Raw genomic sequence first — 25,000 nt, forward strand, 5'->3', positions numbered from 1 at the left:
TTTTTTTGGTGCACGCGCACACGATTGTACACGATTGAGTGATGGATTGTCACATATGTTGGCACAGACACACACACACACACACACACAAAATATATATATATATATATATATATATATATATATATATATATATATATATATATATATACACATATCCCTTGTGACCCCGGTACACTTGGTAATAAAGACTATTCTATTCTATTCTCTCTCTCTCTCTCTCTCTATATATATATATATATATATATATATATATATATATATATATATATCAACAACAGTAGGCTCTTTCTTGTCTTGAAACTTGTCTTCTTAAAAAGCAGCAGATTTTCGCTGCAAAAACAGCTTCTTTGGGCACGGGTACATAAGTGAAAGCTTTACAGGCTGGTATATATATATGTGTGTGTGTGTGTGTATGTATTTGAGGAAAGAAGAAAATACCCCCCCCCCCCCCCCCCCAAAAAAAAAAAAAAAGAAGACTATCATGTCCATTCAAAATATCAACATAACACTCATTGACTGTTTGCTTTGTGTGGTATGTACATGCACTTACGTAAACGACATTACTACACACATTTACACAAATACATTCGGTCAACTTAAAGCACTGACATATCATCTCAAACGCTGAAGACAGCCTGTGTACGACAAGAAACTGTCCATTCAATAGACGTCAGACAGATACTCTGCCTACGTCAATGTAATGGAGTATATATTGGACTTTTGACATGCTGTTTTGAATTTGACAATACTCGCATACTTTGCGTTCGAACGTTTAGATATTTTGCAGACTTATTGACGATACCCTAAGGCCGCTGTGTAAAATTTTTCAATGAATTCGGTTTCTCTATCATTGAGAAAATACTTGTCAAAAAGCGGTTCACTTTTGGGGGGACACCCGATATATGCCTACTGAATAAAAAAGAAAAAGAAAAAAAGAAAGAACAGCGACCGGACCGTGTGCTGGTCAAACAGCACCAGTGCGGGGCCTCCTGTCGTGGGTTGCCTCATAGGGAACCGGTGTAGCGGCCTATATCTACCCCAGTTAGATTTTAACACCCGGGCCAAATTTGGCTAGGCCACATTGCTCCCCACCCCCAACCCCACGGATTCGATGCAGACCATCCTGGAATTCTCTTCCGTTTCTTCTCGGCGTTCACAGATACAGTCTAGCTTCTGGCAATGAATGACCAGCCTGGAATTTTCTGCTTCTTCTCCTTGGCGTTCACAGCTGCACCATCGGTCTAGCTCTGGCGACGAATGGCCAGTCAAATGGCATCAAGTGGTCAGAACTGACCACACCAGGAAGTTGGATAAACCCCCTCCCCCATACGTAGATATAGAGGTCGTTCTGAATCAGCTTGAAACAGAGAGAAGGTGGTACACAGGCACGCACACACACACACACACACACACACACACACACACACAGACACACACAAACACACACCACCTCTATCTCTCTCACACACGCCTTCCTTCCTCCAACACCCCTAACCCCCCACCACCCATCTCCACCCACCCACCCACAATCACTCACGCCCTCCACAAGGACATCCCCTGTCAATAATCACCATCACACACACACACACACACACACACACACACTCACACACACACGCGCGCACACACATACACACACACACACACACACACACACACACACACATACGCACGCACGCACACACACACACACACAACACACACACACACACACACAACACACACACACACACACGACAGCTATTTGGCCTGATGCTTGGAGTGCTCGTCGCCATTCATTTAGGGGACGTCCTTTCAGGGGCTAATGGCCTCCTCAGCTTCTATTGCGTCTCCACTGTCACTACAATGCTTTTCCTTCTTCTTCCTTCTCTCCTTCTCCTTCTTCTTCTGCTACTTCTTCTTCTTCTCCTTCTTCTCTCTCTCTCTCTCTCTCTCTCTCTCTCTCTCTCTCTGTGCCATGGAAGCTGCGATACGTTGCCTAGAAATGAGTGTGTGGAGGAGGGGGGTAGAGGGGGTGCAGGGTAATGTGTGTGTGTGTGTGTGTGTGTGTGTGTGAGAGAGTTGGGGCTCATGTACGTTTATGTGTATTTGATTGTGCTTTCATATCTGTGAAACTGCATGTTTGGTGCATATCTGTTATGCATATGTGTGTGTATGTGTGAATGTGTGTCTGCATGTTTTACATTTATTTGCTTATTTATCATCATTCTTGTCTTATTTATTTTATTTTTCAAAAATGTATTTTTTTTTCATTATTATTATTATTATTATTATTATTTTGTACGCTTATAGTTGACTTCATCACGTTTTTGCGCCTTATACATATTTTTAGTAGTAGTAGTAGTCCTTTTTAATGTATTTATCTATTATTTATTTACTTTTTTTTCTCAAGGCCTGACAAAGCGCATTGGGTTACGCTGCTGTTGTGTGTGTGTGAAAATGTGTGCGTGTGTGTGTGTGAGTGTCTGTGGAAGATGATGAAGTCTGTGTCACAGTGATCAGTGTCCCTGTTGTCTTTGTTGTTATTTGTGTGTGCGTGTGTTTATGTAAGTTTGTGCCTGCCTATGTGTGTGTATGTGTTAGGGTGGCTGTTAGTTACACATGTATGTTAAAATGTATGTATGCTGTGTGTGTGTGTGTGTGTGTGGGCGTGTAGTCACATTTTGGTATGTGTATGTAACATTGATGTAATGTTTTATGTTAACAAAAGCGTTTTTGTAAAGCACCTAGAGCAGATTTCTGGATAGTGTGCTATATAAGTATCCATTATTATTATTATTATTAAGGTCAGGTCAGGTCATTAGATCTTATGTCAGGTCAGGTCATTAGATCTGCTACTGGTAACCTGTAATCCAGTACAACCTGTTCAGGGTCGGGTTGCCGACGACTAAACCGGCACTCCCACCACTCCCTTCTGGGACTGGTGAGGCGGGTGGCTAGACACCCTTATGGAGATCCATAAAAGGGCGTCGGCTCAGGAGAGCCACCGACGGCCATCTAGCTCCACCGTGCTGTGTGCATGCCACACGCAGTTGGCCCCCGGGGTGTGTCTACCCATGCATGCGAAGTCTGGATCCGGCAGAATCTGCGGAAGAAACCTATCGGTTCAACGGAGAGGAAGGCGGTTACAGCAACGCACTGTGGAGTGCAGAGAGCAAGATGAGACACCGAAAGGATATCTTGGTCATCCACTGCATCCGTGCTCATCCTCCAGTCGTCTCGACTTAGTCTTGCCACTGGAAATTGGTGGACCCGGACGAGAGAGTGAGGTCGACGTTGCGCAACTCCTCTTCACTTTAAACAAACTCATCGCGCAAGTCATCAGTCATCCAAAATGACCTTTCATCCTTCATCATTTCATCACCCCCAAGTCCTGTGGCGACAGGCGAGCGACGAAACGACAGGTGTGGGTACACTGGCAGTCGCAGCCGCAGACCTGCACGCAGGCGGCTCAGGCCATAGGGTCGTTCTTCGTCGACAGGAGCAGCGATGGAGCTCGGCAGCCGTCTGAGCGTCTGAGCAGCCCTCTTTAGGAATGCACTGCTCACCTCCCTGGCATGAGGAAGGGGCTAGAAAAGGTGCCCTAAAAATTGCCTGCTCCATATCACCCTGGCCAGCATACCGCGGCTGGCGGGGACCCTACATCAGCGGTCGAAACAAAGAGAAAGAAAAGAAAAAAGCAAGGATCGTTCCTCTCACCATTGGTGCTTGGAACATAAGGACTCTCCTGGACAGAGATAATGCGGACAGACCCCAAAGGAGAACAGCACTAGTTGCATCCGAACTCGCCAGATACAATATCGACATCGCAGCCTTGAGTGAGACTCGGCTTGCAGGCGAAGGCGAGCTCTGTGAACGGGGATCTGGTTACACCTTCTTCTGGAGTGGACGAGGAAGCGAAGAGCGACGTGAGGCTGGTGTTGGTTTTGCAGTAAAAACAGCACTTGTCAGCAAGCTAGCTGGAATCCCAAAGGGAGTCAACGATAGGCTTATGACCATGAAACTCCCACTGGCATCTGGCCAGAAGCACCTCACCATTGTCAGTGCCTACGCCCCAACCATGACCAACCCGGATGAAGTGAAGGCGAAGTTCTACGAGGACCTTCACTCTGTCATTGCTGCCATCCCTAAAGCAGACAAGCTCATCATTCTTGGGGACTTCAATGCTAGAGTTGGCTCTGACTACATCTCCTGGGATGGAGTGATTGGAAAGCACGGTGTGGGCCACTGCAACCCAAATGGATTGCTTTTGCTTCAGACATGTGCAGAGCACGAACTGCTGATAACCAACACAGTTTTCTGCCTCCCTACCCGTAACAGGACGTCATGGATGCACCCTCGCTCAAAGCATTGGCATCTCATCGATTATGTCATCGTCAGGAAAAGGGATAGGCAAGATGTACGTGTAACAAAGACCATGTGCGGCGCCGAGTGTTGGACAGACCATCGCCTTGTAGTCTCGAAGCTGAATATTCGAATCCAGCCCAAGAGACGCCCCCAAGGCCAGAAGGCTCCAAAACGGCTCAACATCGCTAAGCTGAAAAACATCACCATCAAACAGTCCTTTGTGGAGCTGCTGGAAGATCGTCTGGAATCCGCCTCTCTGAACAACCAGAATGTGGAGTCTGACTGGAGGACCCTGCGTGAGCTGATCTATAGTACAGCTTCAGAGACCCTGGGACCCATGATCAGAAAGCACAAAGACTGGTTTGATGAAAACTGTGATGAAATCAAGCAGCTTCTGGATGAGAAACGCCGTCTGCATCAAGCCCACCTGAGCAACCCAAAGTCCACATCAAAAAAGGATGCGTACAATGCCATCCGCAGGACTGTTCAGCAAAAGTTACGCCAGATGCAGGATAAGTGGCTGAGTGACAAAGCTGATGAGATCCAGGGATATGCTGACAGGCACGATATGAAGAGGTTCTATGATGCCTTAAAAGAAGTCTATGGCCCCACATCCTCAGGATCATCCCCCCTCCTCAGTGCAGATGGGAATACCTTGATCACCGAGAAGGAGAACATTCTCGAACGATGGGCTGAGCACTTCAACAGTCTTAAATCGCCCTTCCTCCATAAATGATGAAGCCATAGACCGTCTCCCACAAGTCCCCACCAACGAAGCACTGGACGATCCGCCAACACTTCTTGAGACCCAGAAAGCAATCCGTCTGCTATCCAGTGGCAAAGCACCTGGCTCAGACTCCATACCAGCAGAGGTCTACAAGGATGAGGCACTGTGCTGACTGAGAAGCTTCATCAGCTGTACTCACTCATGTGGAAAGAAGAGACGATCCCCCAGGATTTCAAAGATGCATCTATCATTCACTTGTACAAGCGAAAGGGGAACCGGCAAGCCTGTGATAACCATCGGGGGCATTTCCTTGCTCTCCATCGCAGGCAAGATACTTGCCAGGATCCTACTAAACCGCCTCACAGCACACCTTGACCAAGGTCATTTGCCTGAGAGCCAATGTGGATTCCGGAAAGAGCGCGGAACCACCGACATGGTGTTTGCTGCAAGGCAGCTGCAAGAGAAATGTCAGGAGCAAAATGCTGATCTGTTCTCCACCTATGTCGACCTCACTAAGGCCTTTGACACCGTGAGTAGAGAGGGACTGTGGAAGATCATGGCCAAGTACGGATGCCCTCAGAAATTTATTTCCTTGGTCAGCCAATTCCATGAAGGTATGCAGGCTCGAGTCCAGGACAATGGCGAAACATCTGCTCCTTTTGCTGTCACAAATGGTGTCAAGCAAGGCTGCGTCCTGGCTCCAACGCTGTTCAGCCTCATGTTCTCTGCAATGCTTACTGATGCCTTCAGAGATGGTGATGTTGGAATCGGCCTAAAGTACCGAACAGATGGCAAGCTGTTTAACCTCAGAAGGCTTCAAGCAAAAACGAAGGTCATGACAGACATCATCAGAGACTTTTTGTTTGCTGATGACTGTGCCCTCAACGCTGGATCTGAAGCTGACATGCAACTCAGCGTCGACAAGTTTGCCACTGCCAGCAGGAACTTCGGCCTTACCATCAGCACGAGGAAAACTGAAGTTCTCCATCAGCCAGCCCCAGGGAAACCCTACGTTGAGCCCAACATCACAGTCCAACGGTCAGAGACTCAGTGCGGTGGAGCGGTTCACATACCTTGGCAGCACACTGTCACGAAATGCGACCATCGACGATGAAGTGAATGTCAGGATTGCAAGAGCAAGTGCAACTTTTGGTAGACTCAGTGCAAATGTCTGGAACAGAAGAGGCATTAGTCTTGAGACCAAGCTAAAGGTCTACAGAGCAGTAGTTCTCCCCACACTACTGTACGGCTGCGAAACTTGGACAGTGTACCAACGACATGCCAAGAAGCTGAACCACTTCCACACAACATGCCTCAGGAAGCTACTGAACATCAAGTGGCAAGACAGGACCCCCAGACACAGAGGTGCTGCAAAAGCCACCCTTCCCAGCATCTTCACCATCCTGATGCAGTCCCAGCTTCGCTGGGCTGGACACGTGCGCGCATTGCCAGACCATCGGCTGCCCAAAAGGCTCTTCTATGGTGAGCTGCAACAAGGGAAGAGATCACACGGAGGTCAGAAGAAGCGCTTCAGAGATACTCTGAAAGTCTCTCTGAAAGCGTTTGATATCACCCTGACTCCTGGGAGGAATCTGCAGTGGACCGTAACAAATGGCGCGCTGTTGTGCACAAAGGCGCCAAGTTGTGCGAGGCCAACAGGACTGCTGCAGCTGTTCAGAAGAGGCAGGCCAGAAGTCACGGGCAAACAAGCTCCCTGACAATGATATGCCTGTCTTTGTCTGCCCCAACTGTCAGCGAACATTTCATGCGCAGATTGGACTATTCAGCCATCTGCGCACTCACAGATAGACTCATGAGCATCCTTCCCCCCACCCCACCACCAACCCTCCCCCCATCCCCCATCTGGATGACAACGATGGTCATCATCGATCTCGATGGACACACCACCACCATTTACTTTTTTTTCTCAAGGCCTGACAAAGCGCGTTGGGTTACGCTGCTGGTCAGTCATCTGATTGGCAGATGTGGTGTAGCGTATATGGATTTGTCCGAACGCAGTGACGCCTCCTTGAGCTACTGAAACTGAAACTGCTTCTTCTTCTTCTCATTCTTCTTCTTCTTCTTCTCCTTCTTCTTTCTCTATTTGGTTTCTTTGATGTTTTGTTGTTTTTCTTCTTCAAGGAACCCTTCACTGTCGGGAGCACTCTCCCACACCCAGTCACCACCACTCACCCCTCCTCGCTTCCTTCAAAGAAAAGCTCTCTTACTTGTTTTCTCCAACGAAATCAGTTTGCGTTTGGGTATTTAACACACACACACACGCACGCACACACACACACACACACACACACACACACACAAAAGCAGAAAAAGAAAAAAAGAAAGAAATAGGTCAACGGTCTCTCTCTTGCCTTGTCTTTCTATTGTTATCTATGTCCTTGTGTGTGTGCGCGCGCGCGCGTGTGTGTGTGTGTGTGTGCATGTGTGTGATAGTGCATGCGTTGTGTCTAGTATGTGCCTGCGTGCGCGCGCGCGTGTGTGTGTGTTTGTGTGTATGTGTTTGTGAGTAATAGTGTGTGTGTGTGTGTGTGTGTGTGTGTGTGTGTGTGTGTGTGTGTGTGTGTGTGTGTGTGTGTGTGTGCCTGCGTGTGCGCGCGCGCGTGTTGCGTGTTTGTGTGTATGTGTTTGTGAGTGAGTGTGTGTGTGTGTGTGTGTGTGTGTGTGTGTGGAAGGAAGGGAGGGAAAGGTGCTGGCGCGAGTCCATCTGTCTGCCTGTCTGTCTTGGCATCAGTGTCGATCCTCTTCAAGAACACTTCTTCAAACAGGGGTGGAGGGGGAGGTGGGAAAGGGCAAGTTGGGGAGAGAGAGGGAAAGAGAGAGGGAGAGAGAGGGAGAGAGAGAGATAGAGAGAGAGGGGGGGAGAAGGGGGGAGAAGAAAGAGAGAGGGGGAAAAGAAAAAGAAAAAAGGAAAACCCAAAAAAGGGAGAAGGGGAGAGGGGAGGGGGGGGGGGGAAGGGGAGGAAGGATAGGGGGGGGAAAATGGGGGGAGAAAAAGGGGAGTGGGGGGGGGCGGAAAAAGGGGTTGAGAGGGGGGGGGGCTGAGGGGGGGGGGGGGGGTGGGGGGGGCGGGGGGGGGGAAAAAAGGGCCCCCCAAAATTTTTTCCCCAAAAGGGCCCCCGCCCCCCTTTTGGGGGGGAAACAATTTTTAAGGTAGATTTGCACAAAGAAAAACCTTCCCGCCCGATTCTCAAAGCCGTTCTTTTATAACCAATTAGAAACCCGGTTTTATTTAAATGACCTATAAATAAAAAGGCCAGTCGTTTAAAACGTTATCATTTTTTGAAAAGGGAAAAAAAAAATAAAACGAAAATTACTTGGTCTGCTATAGTATCCCAACGGAATATATCTTTGTCTCAAGTCATCTGATACAGAACAACAAAATACGAAACGGCCTTCATCTTCTTTTACAGATGTACATAACGGACATACCATGTCATTTACAGTGCTGGGCTTGTATCTTTTACTGTGTGCATTGATATCAGATACACCACAAACGAAACCTTGTCAAAGCACATCTGATGACTCGGTTAATATTCTTTGCTAAATGATGGTTCAGTGAAATGATCCCTTTTAAACAATCTGAACAAAAAAAAAAATATTTCACTATTTTGTACATGGTCGTCCCACTCCTGTCATCTACAGTAGATCATACGATGTTTAAAGCAAACAAGAAAATCATGAACACATCCAACCCCTTGATTAAGCCATACAAACGCAAAACCATTACTTCATAAACATTCTAGAATGCTAATTACCCAAGTTACCCTTCTTCTGGCATCCAAATCAATTAACACTTTATGAGCTTGAGCAGGCACTCTGCATGCATCCATTTCAACCAGTTTTAACCATTACCTAATGCATTTTACATACGAATTAATATAAATCGGGTACCTACCAAGCTCACCGTATACTGAGTCATTTGGCGTTCTTCTGTCCAACTACAAAAAACTTTTTATAGCAAACAAAATTAATGTGTGTTTTTTTTTTGGTGTTGTTGTTTGTTTTTGTTTTTGTTTTTTTTTATCTCGTACCATTTTTCCAACCCCCAAATCTCAGCACCGTACTGTACTATAGGCTGGGCTTGAACATCAAACAGTTTAAAATAATATTTTACAGAATTACTTTCAAACTTATATAATAATTGTAATATACTCAAGACAGCTCGTTTCCTTTTGCTGACAAGGTTTCGACATGCGAACGTAAAACTAAGTTTTGTGGAAAAGAATAAACCAAGATACTGGTTGATGTTCAGGACAGAAATTTGAAGATTCCCCCCATCTTTCATATGCAGCTTAACTCACTCAGTACGGCCAGTCCTCTCTTCTCCTCTACACAGATCCCTCGGATGTCCAGTGGGTGTCTGAATGACCCAACCTTTAGCTTCCGTCGTAAGAATTGTGGTATTCTTTGTCAACATTTACCTCTTCAGTATAAGAGCCTTCCTCTTGCAATATTTTGATGATGGTAATTGGGGTGAAACGCTGTTAACGTCGTCTCTTTCGCCGTTCGTATGGAGAGAGTTAATACCCACCGTTTCTGAAAACAATTACATTTGTATTATCCATATTTACTTTAAGCTCCAGCCTATTTGCTGCTTTGTGTAAATTGTTTAAATGGTTTTGTAAACCTACTACAGTTTCAGATAATTAACCAATATCATCCGCAAACAACAATATCAACTCCATCAAATCGAAAGTAACACCATGTCTACCATTTTCTATATTTTTAGGTCTAATTCATTGATAAACAAAGAAAACAAAATAGGACTACAAACATCACCCTGTTTAAACCCTGTGTATAATCTAATATACTCACTTAATTTAGCGCCACATATTATTTTAGCTTTAACATCCTCATATATACTTTTGATACAGCAATGAAGTTTACCTTTTATACCATTTTTAGTAAGAATCGGCCATAAAAGTATTCTTGATACTGAATCAAAGGCTTTTTCGAAGTCTATAAAAGCAACGTATAATTTTCGATTATGTGCAAACTACTTTTGATCAGCTGCCATTAAAGTGAACATGTGAACAATCGGGGGGCGGAGGGGTCGGGGGGAGGGGGGAGAGAGAAAGAGAAAAAGAAAGAGACAGAGAGACACAGACAGAGAGAGGGCAGCAATAACAAATGTGCAACTCTTGGGTTCGTGCATACAGGCGTGTGTGTGTGTGTGTGTGTGTGTGTGTGTGTGTGTGTGTGTTAGATAGTGGGAAAGGGGTATTTTATCGGGCTTGCTTTTGCTTCAACTGTGTTGAACGTGACTTTGTTATGAGATATGTTGTATGCCAAATTTTACTGTTTTGTTTGCAAACTGTAAGTATTGCAAATATCAAAGACCCCGTCACATTCAGTTTCTCTACTGACATACCAAAGTTATCATGGTTCTCATTCTGACTGTGATTCAGTCAGGAAATTAATCCAACACCCATACCGAGCCCCCAGCAAAGGTGTTTCGCCGGGTGACGCATTCATTGGCCGGACCCTGATTGGTTCAGATCATCAGGACGTTTTATTGCGCCGTCAATCCGCTTTTAGGAGCAGCGAGAATTAAACCCAGGTCTGTTGTGGTGATCCATAGTCTGCATTACGTTGGTACTTTCTGAGGCAGCATCATTGGCGGTGGAGGGGAGGTGTGTGTGTGTAGGGGGGGGGGGGTCGTTCTGGTGGTGAAATACTTGACTTCATGTCACACACACACACACACACACACACACGCAAACATACACACACACACACGCGCGCGTATATATATATATATATATATATATATATATATAGAGAGAGAGAGAGAGAGAGAGAATTCATATATATATGCATATACACAGATATATATATATATATATATATATATATATATATAGATAGATATATAGATATATATATATATATATATGTGTGTGTGTGTGTGTGTGTGTGTCATGTCATTATATATGCATTATATATATATATATATATATATATATATATATATATATATATGTGTGTGTGTGTGTGTGTGTGTGTGTGTATGTGTATGTATCTCTCTCTCTCTATATATATATATATCTCTCTCTATCTCTATCTCTCACTCTCTCTCTCTATCTCTATCTCTTTCTCTCTCTGTATCTCTCTCTCTCTCTCTCTCTCTCTCTCTCTTTATATATATATATCTTTCTATCTCTCTCTATCACTCTATCTCTATCTATCTATCTCTCTCTATCTCTCTCTATATCTGTGTGTGTGTGTCTCTCTCTGTGTCTCTCTATCTCTCTGTCTCTCTCTGTCTCTCTCTCTCTCTTTGTCTCTCTCTGTCTCTGTGTGTGTGTCTCTCTCTCTGTGTCTCTCTGTGTGTCTCTCTCTCTGTCTCTCTCTCCCTCTCTGTCTCTCTCTCTCCCTCTCTGTCTCTCTCTGTCTCTGTCTCTCTCTCTCTTTGTCTCTCTCTCTCTCTGTCTCTGTGTGTCTCTCTCTGTCTGTGTGTGTGTCTCTCTCTGTCTCTCTCTCTCTCTCTGTCTCTGTGTGTGTCTCTCTCCCTCTCTGTCTCTCTCTGTCTCCCTCTCTGTCTCCCTCTCTGTCTCTCTCTCTCTCGCATTGACAAACAGAGGGACAGACAGATAGACAGACAGACAAACACAGGGAGACACAGGCAGTCCGACAGAGGGACAGACCGACATAGAGACAAACAGACAAATCGACAGTACAGACAGAGAAACAGAGGGACAGACAGACAGACAGACAGATAAACAGAGGAACAGACAAACAGAACAAACAGACAGACAGACAGACAGATAAACAGAGGAACAGACAAACAGAACAAACAGACAGACAGACAGACAGAAGAAAACCAACACACAACGAAAGCCACTCACACCACTACCACCCTCCCCCTCCCGACCCCTTCCTTACCTGGACATGAGGAGGACAAAAGAGGTGAGCTGGCAGAAGCCCACCTTGGTGTACAGGTTCCACCCGTGCTGCGACACCCACAGCACCAGCCCCGCCAGGAGGTTCATCACGTCCGCCACCGCCAGGGCCGACAGGTAGTGGCTCAGCGAGATGAACTTGAGCGGGGACGTCATGAAAGCCAGCACGGCCAGCACGTTGCCCACGATCCCCAGGGTCAAGGTCACGGGCATGGCCTTGTCCAGGTAGCGGTACACCGCCCGCAGAGCCAGCACGTCCTCGGACAGAGGAGGGAATCGGGGGGGCCGCTGGGGGGGTGAGTGGAGGAAGGGCGGGAGGGAGGAGGTGAGGTTGGTGGTGAGGAGGGAGGAGGTGAGGTTGTTGGTCAGCCACCACGAGTCGTCGCCGTTGTTGTTGTTGTTGTTGTTGTCTGCCCTTGGGGACCACCAGTTGTCCCCCCCTGCCGTCGTGTTGAGGGTGGTGGTGGTGGAGGTGTTGCTGAGTGAGCTTAGCCACGGAGAGGAGGACGTCAAGATCTCCATGGTTTCTTGATGTGTGGGGGAAGGGAACCTTTTTCTCACGGGGAGACAGCTCAGGTTCAGATGAAAGAAGGTAAAAAAACTGTGTCGGTTTGTGGAGATATCTGATGCTTTTGGGTGGGTCAGGAAAAGAAGATGAAAAACAATCACAGTTTCAGTGCTGGGGAAATGAGAAGCATCGGTTTATCAGTCTTGTAAATCGGATCGGTAAACTGGATACGAAGTGGTCTTTGGAGTAGCACACACACTGATTTTGTTTTGCTTTGTTTTTTCCTGCAGATGGTTTTACATCAATGTCTCTGTTGCGATAACCTGTATTTCATGATTGATTTGGGGTATCTGGTTCCAGTCTTGTGTTGTCAGGAGCTTCCAAGGGATGTCCATGTACAGGCGTTCATGTATGTCAGAGGACTTCACATTGGAAGTGCCGTGTATGTGAGTGTGCACATGTTACAGCTTGTTTTGTGGTTCTAGTTAGTGACACTTCAGGACTTGTCTGTCAACCTAAAAAAAATCTCAACATACTATTTCACAGATACTGGTAAAACTTATATTTCTTGATAATTAACATCAACTCGTATGTAATTAATATTATGTACCGATTCTCATGTGAATGATCATTCTGGAGTGTGACTGCCTGTCATTTTATGTATATCGGATCTATCACTAACGACCAGACCAATGTTTTCAGTAAGTAACGCCACGTTATACAGCCAAGCCAAGACGTTTCAATAGAAGCAAGTAACTGCCAGACAGGTTCTCATGTACATGAAACGCAAGTGTCCGTATAGACTGAATCCATCAGGTCAAAGAATGTCGTCTGTACACCCACGGAGACAGCGTCTGTTTCACAGGAATCGTTCATCAGATTGCAGCCTTTGTCCGAACAGGAGCCCCTGTCTGTGCAATCAACGAAGAAAGATGTTCCATTTTCTGACACTCTACACCCGGGCACCACCCCGTCTAGACAGCCTGGTTCGATTAATTAATCTCATGAAGCCACAGAAGCAGAAGTGATCGAATTTATGCTTCGGGAAGTGCACACTGAACTACGCACGGCATGGCTGTCGGTACAGGGAAGGTGGGGGTGGGTGGCTGGCTATATTTCTGCCGGCTGGCTATGCATTTAATACTCCCCTGTATCTCAAGTTTACCAGATCTGTGTCCTGCCCTACTTTTTCTGCGTCTGTGTTTTTGTCCAACTATTTGTTCCGTCTTGCGGGAATCTTCATTCCCTTCGGAATCAACACCTCAAGACTGTCTGATCAATCGTTGGCAGGTCCTCACGGGGAGTTAGTCAACAATGTCTATGATTGTTTGCTGTCAGCAAGTCATCAGCTGCAGTCACAGTGTCGTTGTTGTGGCAGATGTCCCTCACACTGGACAAGTCTTTCCTCCCAGCTGCTGACCAGCAGTCAGACCAGTCATCACAGACAGCGTGTTGTCCAGCAATCAGACCAGTCATCACAGACAGCGTGTTGTCCAGCAGTCAGACTAGTCATCACAGACAACGTGTTGTCCAGCAATCAGACCAGTCATCACAGACAACGTGTTGTCCAGCAGTCAGACCAGTCATCACAGACAACGTGTTGTCCAGCAGTCAGGCCAGTCATCACAGACAGCGTGTTGTCCAGCAATCAGACCAGTCATCACAGACAGCGTGTTGTCCAGCAATCAGACCAGTCATCACAGACAGCGTGTTGTCCAGCAGTCAGGCCAGTCATCACAGACAACGTGTTGTCCAGCAATCAGACCAGTCATCACAGACAGCGTGTTGTCCAGCAATCAGACCAGTCATCACAGACAGCGTGTTGTCCAGCAGTCAGACCAGTCATCACAGACAGCGTGTTGACCAGATGCTTCCTTCCTCCCTGCACAAATCAGCGGCGGCAGTCAGTCCAGGAAAGTGGAGAGCCGTGTTCGGACAGGGGCGGCACTGATCGCCTTCTCTTGCTGCTCGTGACGTCATCCCGAAGCCCGGCACTCCGACCGTCATCAGTCACATTCATCTGTCCATTTCACGGCGTCTCGCGCACGACACCACACCCCGCTATTGCAGAGAGAGATGGCGGGGTGGGGGGTGGGGGGGGACGATTTGTAATCCTGGACAGCTCACCCCCCAGAAAGTCTAGTCTCCTAGACTCAGACGTCAAGGCGTTTCGGGTACTTCTTCATCTAGGGGATCAACCTCTCGGCTCTGATCAGCCTAACTGATGACTGTGTTTGGACGGGGGCAGGAAAGAGGCGGTTGGACTGAAACGTGGTTTCCGCTGCTATCCCTCCTCCCTGAAAACAACAACAAAGATCACGTCCTAGTCCGTGCCCTCCATCGACAAAAGGGGCAATCACCCCCATTGGCTTCCGGGAAACGTTTCATTAGGGGTGGGGGTGTGGGGGGGTCGAGGGGTGTCAGTCACGTTTGAAAAGGGGAGTACACACACGTCTAGGAAGGCTGGCCAGACACGAGAAAACAAAACAAAAACAAAACAAAACAAACAAACAAACAAAAAACCCTCTTTCTGTCTGAGGCTGATGGTGTGAGGTGAAGGGGTGGGGTTGGGGGGTCTGAGGTCACAGGGGTCACCGGGGAATGAGAGAGGATAGCAGTGGAGCTGACAGGAGTCAAACATCAATGGTCAGTCTGTCGGTTGAACTCCGTCCACAGAGCGGATCAACGGATCAACTCCTAAGTCCTGAGAGGTGATAGTTGTCAGGACAGCAGGTCAGTGACAGTCTGTGCTCAGCTGTCTGAAGGTCAGTGACAGTCTGTTCTCAGCTGTCTCAAGGTCAGTGACAGTGTGTTCTCAGCTGTCCGAAGGTCAGTGACAGAACTCACCCTCTGTTCTCAGCTGTCTCAAGGTCAGTGACAGTGTGTTCTCAGCTGTCTCAAGGTCAGTGACAGTGTGTTCTCAGCTGTCTCAAGGTCAGTGACAGAACTCACCCTCTGTTCTCAGCTGTCTCAAGGTCAGTGACAGAACTCACCCTCTGTTCTCAGCTGTCTCAAGGTCAGTGACAGAACTCACCCTCTGTTCTCAGCTGTCTCAAGGTCAGTGACAGTCTGTTCTCAGCTGTCAGCAGGTCAGTGACAGTCTGTTCTCAGCTGTCTGAAGGTCAGTGACTCTGTTCTCAGCTGTCAGCAGGTCAGTGACAGTCTGTTCTCAGCTGTCTGAAGGTCAGTGACAGTCTGTTCTCAGCTGTCTGAAGGTCAGTGACAGTTCTCACCCTCTGTTCTCAGCTGTCAGCAGGTCAGTGACAGTCTGTTCTCAGCTGTCTGAAGGTCAGTGACAGTCTGTTCTCAGCTGTCTGAAGGTCAGTGACAGTCTGTTCTCAGCTGTCAGCAGGTCAGTGACAGTCTGTTCTCAGCTGTCAGGTCAGTGACAGTTCTCACCCTGTGTTCTCAGCTGTCAGCAGGTCAGTGACAGTTCTCACCCTGTGTTCTCAGCTGTGTGGTCCTGGCGTCCTGTTGACGGGCACAGCACCTGTGAAAACACCATGCGCTGTGCACGAACAGTGGTGTTGATGGATGTAGGTAGGTAGAACGCTAGATATATGGACAAACAAACAGGCGGTCAGACAAACTGACATATAAAACGACCAACATGTAGATGAACATATAGGTAGATGAGTAGATGCATGCATACATACATACATACATACATACATACATACATACATAAAGCTATATAGATGCATAGATAGACACACTAATGACAGAGAGACAGACTAATTGACTGAAGTACACTGACATTCAGATGAGGAAAAACAGGATTTCCTCCTCCTCCTCCTCCTCCTCCTCATCGTCATCATCATCATCATCATCATTATCATCAAAGTAAAAACAGTTTAAACATCAACTCTTATTATCCGTATAAATCAACATTGTCTTTGCATTTATCGTGATTATCATCACCATGGAACTCCAAGGCGACAATATTTGAGGCAAACGTTGAGTCCATCCTTCTGTGTTGGTCAGAGACGTGGAGACTAACAAAACCAAGCAGATTCCCATGGAAATCGGGGGTGGGGGCTGGGGGGGGGGGAGTTGTACTGGCCACACCCAGCGCAAACCTCCAACTTCACCACACAATCACCAGAGTGGAGCCTATTGATGAAAAGAAAAGTGTGCAGACCAAGGCAGACCCGGAGAAGACGCACAGAGATGAAGTCAGCTGAATGGACATGGGTCCAACTGAAAGAGACAGCTGTGGTGACCCTGTGCTCATAACGAAGTCCTTTTACTGACAAATTCGGCAAGCGTAGGGCTTCAATAGGCTAAGAATATTTGTGGAAACAGTCTCAGTATAATTTGATTTAAATCAGCTTTCCGTTGTCAAACTATACCCCGTTCTTGTAAAAACAGGAAATTGTTTGGTAAAAAGACATGGAAAGGCATTCTTTTGATGTTATAAACAACCAAATCGGACAATTCAGATATCTATTCACTCGACAGTTTCGTAAATGAAATAAAATAATGACCTGACGCTAAACTTTTTCCGAGTGAAAAAAAAAAAAAAATCAGCATCCGAGCCAATACCCACCCTCACCCCGTCCCAAATCACACACACACACACACACACACACACACACACACACACACAAACACACACACATGCACACACACACACAACAAACACACACAGCAACAACAACAACACACACACACACACAAACACACACACACATACACAACACAACATAACATACACACACACACACATACACACGTACACAACACAACACAACACAACACAACACAACACACACACACACACACACACACACACACACACACAACACACACACACACACACACACACACACACACACACACACACACACACACACACACACACACACACACACACACACACACACACACACACACACACACACACACACACACACACACACACACACACACACACACACACACACACGCATAATCTCTCAACTTCCGTCGAATTCAGACCTACATGGGCTTCATTTCTTTTTTTCATATTTTCTTTTCATATTTCACAAATATACACTATGTCGCGCTGTTTCTGACCTTGTGATGCACTCAAAATTTCATGAACAAATTTCAAGTCGTCTGACACAATTTCTAGAAATAATAATAATGATAATAACAATAATAATAATAATAATAATAATAATAATAATAATAATACACTTAGGAGTCAGACATCCCCCATCCTGTCAATAATGAGATTCATTGTCTGCACCGGCAACACGGATGTCTAGTTTGGAGAAAGATGCTTTCACGGCTCCCGGAAGCTGGATAATGGTGTTCAGCAGAGAATACAGCTGCCCTGATGATTGGCTGCGGGGCTGAAGCCTCGCAATTATTACGCTATCATGATTATCACTCAACAATACTTGACGTTCACAATCTGTGTAGAACTCTGTAACGTACCGAACATAACTCGCTTCCTTCCTTCCCGCGGCCGTCTCTTTGTCTGTACTGTGTGTGTGTGTGTGTGTGTGTGTGTGTGTGTGTGTGTGTGGTCATCCAACAGACGCAGGGTGGAGGTGATTTGTCCCCCATGAGTGATGATGAAAATGACACAAAGAAGTCTTTGTTGAGGTGTTTCGCTTTCGGGCTCAGCTCCGTTGAGCATCTTTACTTAACTCCTTGAGTGCCAGAGCACGTATCACCTACGTGCATAGCAACGTCACTGGTGAAGGGAAATAACTCTGGAAGTTCGAAAATTCACACAGTTTTATCTAGAGTGGTATATCTCCAGACCATTTTCTCAGTTTTAGGCTTATTGTTTCGGAAAGTGCGTGCAGTTTTATTTGGTTTTTCCCTATCGAACTGGATTTTTCTACATAATTTTGCCAGGAAGAACCCTTTTGTTGCTGTGGGTTCTTTTACGTGCGCCAAGTGCATGCTGCACACGGGACCTCGGTTTATCGTCTCATCCGAATGACTAGCGTCCAGACGATCGCTCAAGGTCTAGTGGAGGGGGAGAAAATATCGGCGGCTGAGCCGTGATTCGAACCAGCGCGCTCAGATTCTCTCGCTTCCTAGGTGGACGCGTTACCTCTAGGCCACCACTCCACAGCGACATTCACTGTTCCTCTGCAGTCCGCCCACGTCTCTTCCTCACTCTCTGCTGTTCAGGAGGATCAGAAAATCACGGTGTTCAGAATGGTTTATTTCACTGTCCAGTTTCTGCCCCGGGGATTCCAGTCCCCTGATCCCATCCCATTCCCTGGCTGGACAGGTCACTGTCACTTCCACTCCCCCTTCCCCCCGGCCCCTGACATCGGATGGCTCTCATTCAAGGGAACGAACTCTAGCCACGTCAGGCATAACAAATGGATCTCTCCTTCAGAGAAGATTCGGAAGATTAGCGAAGTGTCGGAGAACTCCCAACTGAAGGGTTTAATTCACACACACACACACACCCTCACCCCCTCCCACCTCTCTCTCTCTCTCTCTTAAATTCCATTCAATGGTATCCATTCCCGTGTTATTTTCTGACTGATGAATGAGTTGCTGACCTATACCTTTTTCTTTTCTTTTTCTTTTTTTACCTCCGCTACCCTGGTGTTCAAAAACCAAATTTTTTTTGTCTAGTTTCGCCTCTTTGTTCATAATGTCATGCCATGGACCTCTGTCTCTTCTCCCCCCACACACTCCCCATCCCCCATCCCCCACCCCCTCCATCTCTGTCTTGTCTCTGGTTCTCTGTCTAATTTCTTTGTCCTCAAAACTGCTCGAGAGTTTGTGTAACTGCCGAAAGAGATCAACGCTGCCCTTTCTGGAAAACAGCATCCATTCTATGAGCAGCTTTTGCCAGTCGTCTGAAACAGCCAACAAGTGGATGGACAGAAAGGGGGAGGGAAGGGGGTAGTGGGGGGGCGGGGGGGGCGGGTGTAGAGGGAGGTAGGGAAAGGGACTAGATGTCTCTTTTAGTGACAGTGCTTCTTTCTTGGAGGATCGCGTTTTCGCTTGATTTAGTTCTGGCCTGGTCTTCAAGTAAGGTCCGATGCTTTTGATGAACGGCGTGGGAAAAGGGGGAGCTCGGCAGAAGGGGAATTTGGTGTACACCATTTCCATGTTAACCCCCTATCCCCACCCCTTCCCCCTCCTTCCCCCTCCTTCTCCCCCACCACTCAGCCCCCCCCCCTCCCCACCACCACCCACCCACCCTCAACGCCTGACTTTGCTTCCACCTGCTAGTTTTGCTTTTCTTTTCAAACTTTTTTTTTTTTGGACGCCCCCAAAGACAGGTTTCTGATGGAGCCTTTTGCAGCTTTCGGCATTACAGCTCATGCGGCTCGTCCAGAATCTCTCTCTCGATATATATATATATATATATATATATATATATATATATATATATATTGATTCAGAAGGGATACTGTTTTCTTAAACATCCGATGTGGCCATCTCTTTTCCATACACTGCATTTCAATCCTGACCTATTCTCTCTTTCTCTCTCGCTCTCTCTCTCTCTCTCTCTCTCTCTCTCTCTCTCTCTCTCTCTCTCTCCGCGTAGGAAATGAGACTTTTTTGGGGAGCGAAATATATTATGTTGATACTATCGCAGGCCTGATTTTGCACGTACCTAAATCAACAGAGCTTTTTCTCGAGTTATCTGGGGTTGTTTTTGTTGTTGTTGTTGTTTATATCTCATTGTGGAAGAGAGGAGGGGCCAGTGAGAGAACCATTTAGACACCCGACATCTGACCCAGTGTTGACCGGTGATCGGGGGTCGAAGCACTGTTTCGGCATGGTGTTGTGTTCGTGTGAAAGGCACTTTAGTCCGATTTCGCTGAATAAGTACCTGACTTCGGTTAAGGAAGTTTAAAACGGATGTCGAGAGAGTAGAGATTCTAGTCCCATCTTCAAACGCCGAGCTCTAGATGTGGATAGATATAAAATAATTGCTCTGATAACCGTTAAAGGCTGTGGAACCTTTTACCTTTAATCTTTTGCCTGAATCGTGCAGAGCTTTGGCTGTTTTCGTTTGTTTTCTTTCTCTGGCCAGCACCAGCACAAATGGCTGTGTGAGCTAAGGGGAATTTACATTCCGTCCACGAACAGAAAGGACAGATCAACTTGACTCGTGTGTGTGTGTGTGTGTGTGTGTGTGTGTGTGTGTGTGTATGTGTGTGTATGTGTGTGTGTGTGTGTGTGTGTGTATGTGTGTGTGTGTGTGTGTGTGTGTGTATGTGTGTGTGTGTGTGTGTGTGTGTGTATGTGTGTGTGTGTGTGTGTATTGGGGGGGCGGGGGGAAGGTGGTCATCATTTCATTTGCACACCCGCCTCTGTCTTAGGCTTTCTGTGTTTGGAAGGAATATGACACCAGCTTCGTCTGGATGTGGCGTTAATGGAAGCAGCAGTGACTGTTGAACAGTCTTAGGTGATGGATGATGGCGAGGTGTCAGGGAGGAAGGAAAGAGGAGAGGTCTTTTTCCTTATTAACAACGTGTAGGTGGCTAAGTAGTTTACGTTTCGCCGAGGACATCCACGGCCTAGGAAGGAAAGAAGAAAAGTCATCAGGAGTGATGGTTGGGTGTTGGCCGAGAGGTGACCACATTCCGTCTAGGAAGCGAGAGAATCTGAGCGCACTGGTTCGAATCCCAGAACAGTCAGGCAAACCATCAGATCCAATGAAGGTATCCTAACTACAGTGAAGATACGAAAACCGAAGTGGGATTTGATATGAATATCTATATTGCGCCTGTCTTCAGTCAGAGACCAAGATCAAAGCGCTTTACAAACACGGAGTTATTCCAGACAGTCGCAACAGGCTGGCTACCTGTGTAAAGATGACTGACAGCTGCCACTGGGCGCTCATCATTCGTTTCTTGAAGGCGGGCAGTAGTCAGATAGATTGATAAATAGATAGATAGATAGATAGATAGATAGATAGATAGATAGATAGATAGACATATAGGTAGACAGACACGTTGGTATATACGTAGGTAGACGCATAAGTAGGTAACTAGGCAGTTGCTTGGTGGATAGATAGATAGATAGATAGATAGATAGATAGATAGATAGATAGATAGATTAAGTGCGTGAGTGATAGACAGAAAGAAAGATGGATAGATAAGATGATGAAAATTAGGGAAGATACTTGTGCACGCCGCGGTGAATTTCATTTTGGAAATGGAGCACAATTATCTGGTCACCACCAGTTCTGTGTTGGAGAAAATGCCCAAACAGGAACCTCCCTCACCCCCCTCCGCCCCGCACCCCCTCCTCACACACGCACACGCACACGCACACGCACACACACCCCCTTGATATGTATCTCGTTCTGACAATTGATGTGTCCTGTATGCTGAGCGGAGTCGAGTTTTGCCAGAAGTCACGCAGTTCTTGACATGCTCTTGACTTTAGGTCTTCATTGAATTCTGGGAGTCGTTTTTGGTATGTACCGTTCTGTGTATTAACCTTTGCCTAAATAAAATATATTTTGCGTGTGTCAGTGAGTGTGTGTGTGTGTGTGTGTGTGTGTGTGTGTGTGTGTGTGTGTGTGTGTGTGTGTGTGTCTGTGTCTGTGTCTGTGTCTGTGTGTGTGTGTGTGTGTGTGTGTGTGTGTGTGTGCGAGAGAGAATAACCATACAGCAGGCAAAGGGTTGAAGCAATTTTTGTGAAAATATTGAATGCATTTGCAAGGGACGTTTAACAGTAGAGCACGTTGTAACCCTCTGTTTAGAAATGAAACCTTTTTTTGCCCCCAGAAATTTCTGAACACGTATTACCAGTTTCAAATGTTATTTTTTGGAGGAAAAGTTATATATTTCAAAACGTTCTTTATCAAAGTTACCTAGTTCTGTGTCAAATAGTCCAGTTGGTTATTTGTTGTAGGTCCCCACATGAACCTCTTTTCAAATAATAATCTACAGAAGTAGTGCATACAATATTTGATTATTGATTAGTTTTCTGTCCTAACCCCGCTTCCCCCGTCCCCATTTCATACACACCCTTCCAATATTATGTTTTTCTTTCTCCAATCACTGACACTCACCCTCTCCATTTGACATTTTGTACTCTGTCTTTTCCACATTCTGTTCTCTTCTCTCTCTCTCTCTCTCTCTCTCTCTCTCTCTCTCTCTCTCTCTCTTCCTTCCACAGTCCCATCCACTCGCCCCCCCCCTCCACCTCAACCGTCCCCTTTACATTTGAATATACAGAAGTAATGATTTCTAACCAATAATAACAATCATCGTCATGATGATATAAATGATAATAATCCAAATAATAATAATGATATAATAAAATCATTTATTTTCAACCTAATATCATCATCTTAGATGAACAGACTATAGATAAATAAACGAACGATGGTTAAAGCGTTGGACTTTCCATCTGAGGGTCCCGGGTTCGAATCACGGTAACAGCGACTGGTGGGTAAAATGTGGAGATTTTCCCGATCTCCCAGGTCAACATAATATGTGCAGATCTTCTAGTGCCTGAACACCTTTCGTGTGCACACGCACGCAGAAGATCAAATACGCACGTTAAAGATCCTGCAATCCATGTCAGTGTTCGGCGGGTTATGGAAACAAGAACATACCCAGCATGCACATCCCCGAATACGGAGTATGACTGCCTGCATGGCGGGGCAAATAATCAAAACGGTCATACACGTAAAATGTTTTATGTCTGTCTGAGTGTGTATGTGCGCGTGCCTGAAATATGAGTGAATGACACAGGAAACGAACAATGAGCGCCTAATGGCAGCCGTCATTCGGATCTATCCGGGTAGGCAGCCTGTTGTGCAAATGACCACGTGTTTGTAAAGCAATTACACTTCGGTCTCTGACGAGGATTGGCGCTGTATAAGTATCCATAGCATCATCGTCGTCATCAGGACTCTGTGGCCCGTGTTTGTAGAGCGCTTAGAGCTTGGTCTCCGACCGAGAATAGGCGCTATGTAAGTATCCATATCACCATCATCAAAGACAGTCGAAACCACAGACACAGACGTGTTGTTGAGGATTCCACCACCAATACCCATGCACACCAGGCATTCAGTCTGTCTCTGATTCCAGAATCAGACACGTAGATGACATCATCATCATCATCATCATCATCATCTGTCGTCTGCATCAGTGTGTGTGTGTGGACCTGAGGAAGGCCTTCATTAGCGCCTCTCATGGAGACAGACGAAGGGAGGGGGAAGTTCATCACTAGGTCTCTACGCCGCTCCGGTCTTGGGCTTGCTGTGTTTGGAATGAAAATATCATCAGCTTCGTCTGGACGTGTCGTTAATGGAGGAAACACTGACTGATGAACAGTCTGGGAGTGATGGATGATGGTGGGGAGGGAGGGGGTGTGCGGTGGGGGACGGAGGGGGGAAGGGAGGGGGGCGGTGGGAAGGAAGGAAGGAAAGAAGTGGACTTCAAGAGATGGATCTTGTTGCTCTTTTGCTATCTATCAATGGAGTCATGACAACAGTTGCGTCAATAGATAGACAGACAGACAGACAGACAGACAGACATATAATAGGCAGATAGATAAATACGTTGGTAGGTAGGTACGTCAGAAGGATAAGCAGGTAAATATGTAGTAGGTTGGTGGATGGATGGGTGGATAGATGGATAGAAAGATAGACAGATAGACAGACAAACAAACAGATATACATTAAGGACGATATATCATACAAATTGGACGTGCGTGCAGATGACGATGAATTTCTTCGAAAAGGAATATTCTGCTCACTAAATGCTGGAGAAATGGCCCCCAAATGGTGTTCTCTCTAAGAAAAAAAAAACAAAAACAATTCCATTTAGCAATTTCTGACAACAGATGTATTCTGTCAGCTGTACAGAATGTAGCCATCTCTGCCAAAGGTCATGGGATGATAGATGTGCCTTTGACATCACCTCTTTAACACTGAGTTGTGGGGCTGATCTTGAGATGCATCGGTCTATATGTCAGCCTCTTCCGTGCTGTCGGCTGTGTCCTTGTACCACACAGCTGGGTACTGGGTAACTGGATGAAAAGCCATTTGTCATGACGGCTGTATGTGTGTATGTCTGTATGTGTGTGTGTGTGTGTGTGTGTGTGTGTGTGTGTGTGTGTGTGTGTGTGAGAAAGTGAGTGTGTGTATGTGTGTGTGTGTGTGTGTGTGTGTGTGTGTGTGTGTGTGTGTGTGAGAAAGTGAGTGTGTGTATGTGTGTGTGTGTGTGTGTGTGTGTGTGTGTGTGTGAGAAAGTGAGTGTGTGTATGTGTGTGTGTGTGTGTGTGTGTGTGTGTGTGTGTGTGTGTGTGTGTGTGTGTGTGTGTGTGTGTGTGTGTGTGTGTGTGTGTGTGTGTGTGTGTGTGTGTGTGTGAGAAAGTGAGTGTGTGTATGTGTGTGTGTCTCTGTGTGTGTGTGCGTGGTTGTATTTGTGGGTATGTGTGTGTGTCTATGTCTATGTCTGTGTGTCTGTGTCTGTGTATCTATACTTGTTTGTGTGTGTGTTGGCGGGAGGGAGGTGGAGGAGAGGGGCGTGTCGCGCGCGCGTGCGA

General features: G+C 46.3%; 1 protein-coding gene and 1 long non-coding RNA gene across 2 annotated transcripts in view; both read right to left on the reverse strand.

The window, feature by feature from the left end:
* The window catches only part of LOC143283564 (uncharacterized), a 188,407-nt gene extending 175,885 nt beyond the window's left edge, over positions 1 to 12,522 (reverse strand). Inside the window, exons 1-2 of the mRNA XM_076589810.1 lie at positions 12,415 to 12,522; positions 11,984 to 12,258 (exon numbers count right to left, since the gene is read on the reverse strand). Coding sequence (XP_076445925.1) covers positions 11,984 to 12,258; positions 12,415 to 12,522 — 383 coding nt within the window. The remainder of the gene's footprint in view (positions 1 to 11,983; positions 12,259 to 12,414) is intronic.
* Positions 12,523 to 14,399: 1,877 nt separating this feature from the next.
* Positions 14,400 to 25,000, reverse strand: part of LOC143283458 (uncharacterized) — a 27,411-nt gene continuing 16,810 nt past the window's right edge. The window contains exons 3-4 of the long non-coding RNA XR_013055408.1: positions 15,949 to 15,998; positions 14,400 to 14,805 (exon numbers count right to left, since the gene is read on the reverse strand). This is a non-coding gene — a long non-coding RNA (uncharacterized LOC143283458). The remainder of the gene's footprint in view (positions 14,806 to 15,948; positions 15,999 to 25,000) is intronic.

This window comes from Babylonia areolata, chromosome 6 (assembly GCF_041734735.1).
Source record: "Babylonia areolata isolate BAREFJ2019XMU chromosome 6, ASM4173473v1, whole genome shotgun sequence".
Taxonomy (NCBI): Eukaryota; Metazoa; Mollusca; class Gastropoda; order Neogastropoda; family Buccinidae; genus Babylonia; species Babylonia areolata.